General features: G+C 52.1%; 1 protein-coding gene across 1 annotated transcript; it reads left to right on the top strand.

Moving 5' to 3' along the window:
• Positions 1-418: 418 nt before the first annotated feature.
• ODF1 (outer dense fiber of sperm tails 1) lies at positions 419-3150 on the top strand. The gene is made up of 3 exons (XM_010577135.1): positions 419-543; positions 605-937; positions 2838-3150. Exons 1-3 carry the CDS (start codon positions 419-421, stop codon positions 3148-3150), a joined length of 771 nt encoding a protein of 256 aa, XP_010575437.1.
• The last annotated feature ends 336 nt before the right edge of the window (positions 3151-3486 follow it).

The raw sequence follows: 3486 nt of genomic DNA, 5'->3' as shown, positions 1-3486 counted from the left end.
GAAACGTAAAGAGCATTGCAGGTCTCCTTAATTTACACCTTTTCTTTAAGGCTGTGGTAAACAGCAGCAAAAGCAGCGAGGGGGGGAAGGCTGCAGGGGCTGTGGTTTTGCAGCAGGTTGGCAGCAGCCCACTCGCTGCTGGGTGCACATTTCCCTTCTTCCAAGGCGGTGGTGGTCAGGACCTGGGAATGGGAATCCCCACAAGCTTCAAGAGGAGACCAAGCTTAAAAACTTGAGCGGAGACCTGGGCTTTGTCCATGGGGATGTCAGCCGGGGAGCGGAGAAAGGCAGCTTGCATTCCCTCTGCACTGGTGTGCCAGGGCAGGAGAGAGGGGGATAGCGTGGGCAGCCGAGCTGCAGCAACACTGTGCACGAAACCGCAGCCAAGTCACGCTCCTGGCGGCTCCGCTACCCGGCCATGGCACAAGCCCCCGGTCCTGGGCGGGAGTGGCAGCGGGGGATGCGGGTGTGCGCGGACCTGGGCTGCGCTTCCCACGGCGACTGTGGAGCTGTGACGGGTCAGCGGACCCGTGATGTCATAAGGTGCCCGCTGGAAGGCTGCAACAACGCCTGCGGCTCTGCTGACACACGTACTCGCCTCCAGACGAAACTCAAGGCAATTTTTCCCCCGCCGCAAGTGCAGGCTATCGCGGCCGCGGCTGCACTCGCGCCCCGACGCGCTTTGCAGCGTGATGATGTCGTTGCACGATCGCCTTTTGGAAGAGGTCGAGCAGGACTTGAGGCAGGTGAAGAGCGAGATGCGGAGGCAGATGAGGCTGCTGGACCTGCAGCTGCGGCAGCTCTGCCAGGAGCCGCCTGCGTCCTGCCTGCGCGGCCCGTCCCTGCGCCCCTGCTGCTGCCTGTGCCAGCCCGGCCCCCGGCCCGGGGAGGGAACGGCCCTCACCGCGAGGCTGGACGTGGAGCGAGAACTGGACAGGTGACAGATACTCGCCCGCTTCCCACAGGCATCGCCACCCTTGAAGGCAGGAGGAAGGGGGGTTTGGCGTCGCTATCAGGAGCGAAGGTGGAAACAGATAGGCAGGACAGAAGAGAAATAGCCGTTTTCAGATAAATTAGTTGAAAGGGGAATGGGAAGGCACGGCTTGTGCGGCCACGCAGCCCGAGAGGAGCCGTGCAGGCAGCGCCTGCACTGGAAAGGGTTTGGACCATGGCGTTGTGACATTAACCATCTTGCAAACTGCATCTAAAAGTACACAACTAGATCCAAAGCTGCTCAGCTGCAGAACAAAGTCCATCTTCAATGTAAATTCAGTTTAAGCCTGGTAAACACGTAATTATCTTCATCAGTAGCCAAAACGTGCCTGTACGTGGTGGGGTGTAGCACTGAAACATCAGAGACATGTATCCATATTTTCCCACCATGTACAGTAGGAGGAATAAGTGTCAGGATTTCTACATCTCCATTTTGACCACTGGTGTAATGATTTGATTTTGTTAATGGAGTTCAAGATTGACTCTAGAAGGACAAAACCCAAAGGCAGCCCTACAGGAAGGGAGTAGTTGAATGATAAAACCTGACTATTTGCATTAAGGCACAACCAAACATTGAGAGACCCCGAGGGCTAAGAAGTCCCTTGGTCATCAGCAGCGGTGGGAATCTCTTGCTGCATTTGTGGCATTGGTATTTTCTCCCCAAACTCAAGCTTCTGTTTGAGTTCCCTCATGTTGCGCCTGGTAATGATGAGACCTTCACCTTGGCAATTAAAAACATGACATTTTCATTATCCGTAGAGCAGCAAGTATCATCCCACAGCCTGCCATGTGAGTTATCTACTGGGTACAATAAAGTTAGAAGAAAAAGGAAAAAAGCCTGACCCCTGGGTTAGTTTCACACCGACTTCAGCAAAACCAAAAGTTGCTGTGAGGTTACTTTAAACTTACCCAGTAGCTGCAGCTCACGCAGGGCTGTCGAGCAGCAGATTTCAGATCCCAGGTGTTACAGGACTGGTGTCTGTGTCCAGACTTTCATCAGTGCATTGGGTATCAGAGCTAGGCAGACTCAGCATCCCCTTGCAGAATCATTGGACACCAAAATCCCAGTGAAGGAATGGAAATTCACTCTGACTGGAAGCTACAGAACCAGCTCACACAGAAAGCACACCCCAAAATCACCACACCAGGTTGAATCATTGCAGGCTTTAAGTAGGATTACTGAAATGGGTGGACCTTGCTAACGAGCCATTGTTTGCCTTATTTCCTCTTCCATCACACCCATTATCTTTTTAATTTGGTGCCTTGTGTCCAATTTAGCTATTATAACTTAGATGACCCTTCCATTGTCTGCTTTACAAATGGTTTGAATAAGACCCAGCCGTCTGGTTGAGCAGAGTTGCTGTTTGACATTATTAGAAATCATTTTAATGGCTCAGTGAGCCTCCCGTCCAGCTCTGCAGGAGCATTTGGGGTTTTTTTGCCAGATGTGTCTCCCATCCACTGATTGCTTTAAACAAAACTCCTAACTGGGAAATGTGATCTATTGTAACTATTCATTTAAAATGTAGGACAAGGCATAAGATGAACACACATGGCTTTGTGGGCATATGTACATGTGAGAGAAGAGCGCTGGCTTCTCTGTATTTAGGTGAAAGGACTTTTCAGCTCCACAATTGCCCAATCCCAAGAGGGGACACTGAAATACTCCTGACTGCTGTGGCGTGCAGGTGGGAGCTCCTGATGGTGCAGACACCAGCCCAAGTGCTGTGTGTCAGCATGAGGATGGATCCAATAGTTTCCTATTTACTTCTCCTGTCCTTAAGGTGGTCCACCCATTCCTCTGTGAGCTGGACTGAAAGGCTGTCCTCTTGTTCTTATTCCAGCATGCAAAGAAGACTTAACAGGATGTTGAACTCCTCCCATGATCACAAGGTTTTGTCTTTGATAGATGTGAAGGGTTTTGACCCCAAGGAAGTTACGGTAACAGTGAAAGACAGGAAGGTGAAGGTGTTAGCAGAGCATGAAGAGGAGCACACCACCGCAACAGGGACAGAGTATAACTACAGAAACATCACGAAGGAAATCAGCCTGCCGCTGGGGGTGAGCGAGGACGAGGTGACCTACTCGCTGGGACCCAATAGCGTCGTGAAGATCGAAATGGCACGCAGGAGCCACCCTTGTGTCCCGAGCCGCTAAGCCGCAGCAGGGAGCTGCACCCTGGCGCAGTCGTTCCTCTGCCGCAGCCCTCCTCCCCATCGGCTTTAGGTCTGTCCCACTAACTGGGAGCAAGCAGGTCCTCGGGCCTCCTCCGAAATAAAAGACAGCACTGCAAGCAGATGTGTGCGAGCCTCATTTTGAAGGATTTTGGTGGGCAAAAAAGGGGGTGCCAGCAGGAAAATGCAAAGATGGTTTGGGGCATACTTGGCTGTGGTCACTTGCTGGGTACCAAAAGCACTGCTGGAGGTAGTGTGGTTCGGGGCTGGTATTGCTATTGCGAACAATCTCATGGATTTTAAAGGCTGAAAGGCACCA

This window comes from Haliaeetus leucocephalus, unplaced genomic scaffold (genome assembly GCF_000737465.1).
Source record: "Haliaeetus leucocephalus isolate CR32 unplaced genomic scaffold, Haliaeetus_leucocephalus-4.0 Scaffold555, whole genome shotgun sequence".
In the NCBI taxonomy this organism is placed as follows: domain Eukaryota; kingdom Metazoa; phylum Chordata; class Aves; order Accipitriformes; family Accipitridae; genus Haliaeetus; species Haliaeetus leucocephalus.
The sequence above is the reverse complement of the archived record's forward strand: the minus strand, read 5'-3'. Positions and strand labels throughout refer to the sequence as shown.

Bases quoted from the DNA above. Each gene is read 5' to 3' on its own strand.
- ODF1 (XM_010577135.1), top strand. From the start codon at position 419: ATGGCACAAGCCCCCGGTCCTGGGCGGGAGTGGCAGCGGGGGATGCGG. The intron at 544-604 runs GTGCCCGCTGGA...ACTCGCCTCCAG, and splicing joins CGGACCCGTGATGTCATAAG to ACGAAACTCAAGGCAATTTT. The intron at 938-2,837 runs GTGACAGATACT...TTCTTATTCCAG, and splicing joins GTGGAGCGAGAACTGGACAG to CATGCAAAGAAGACTTAACA.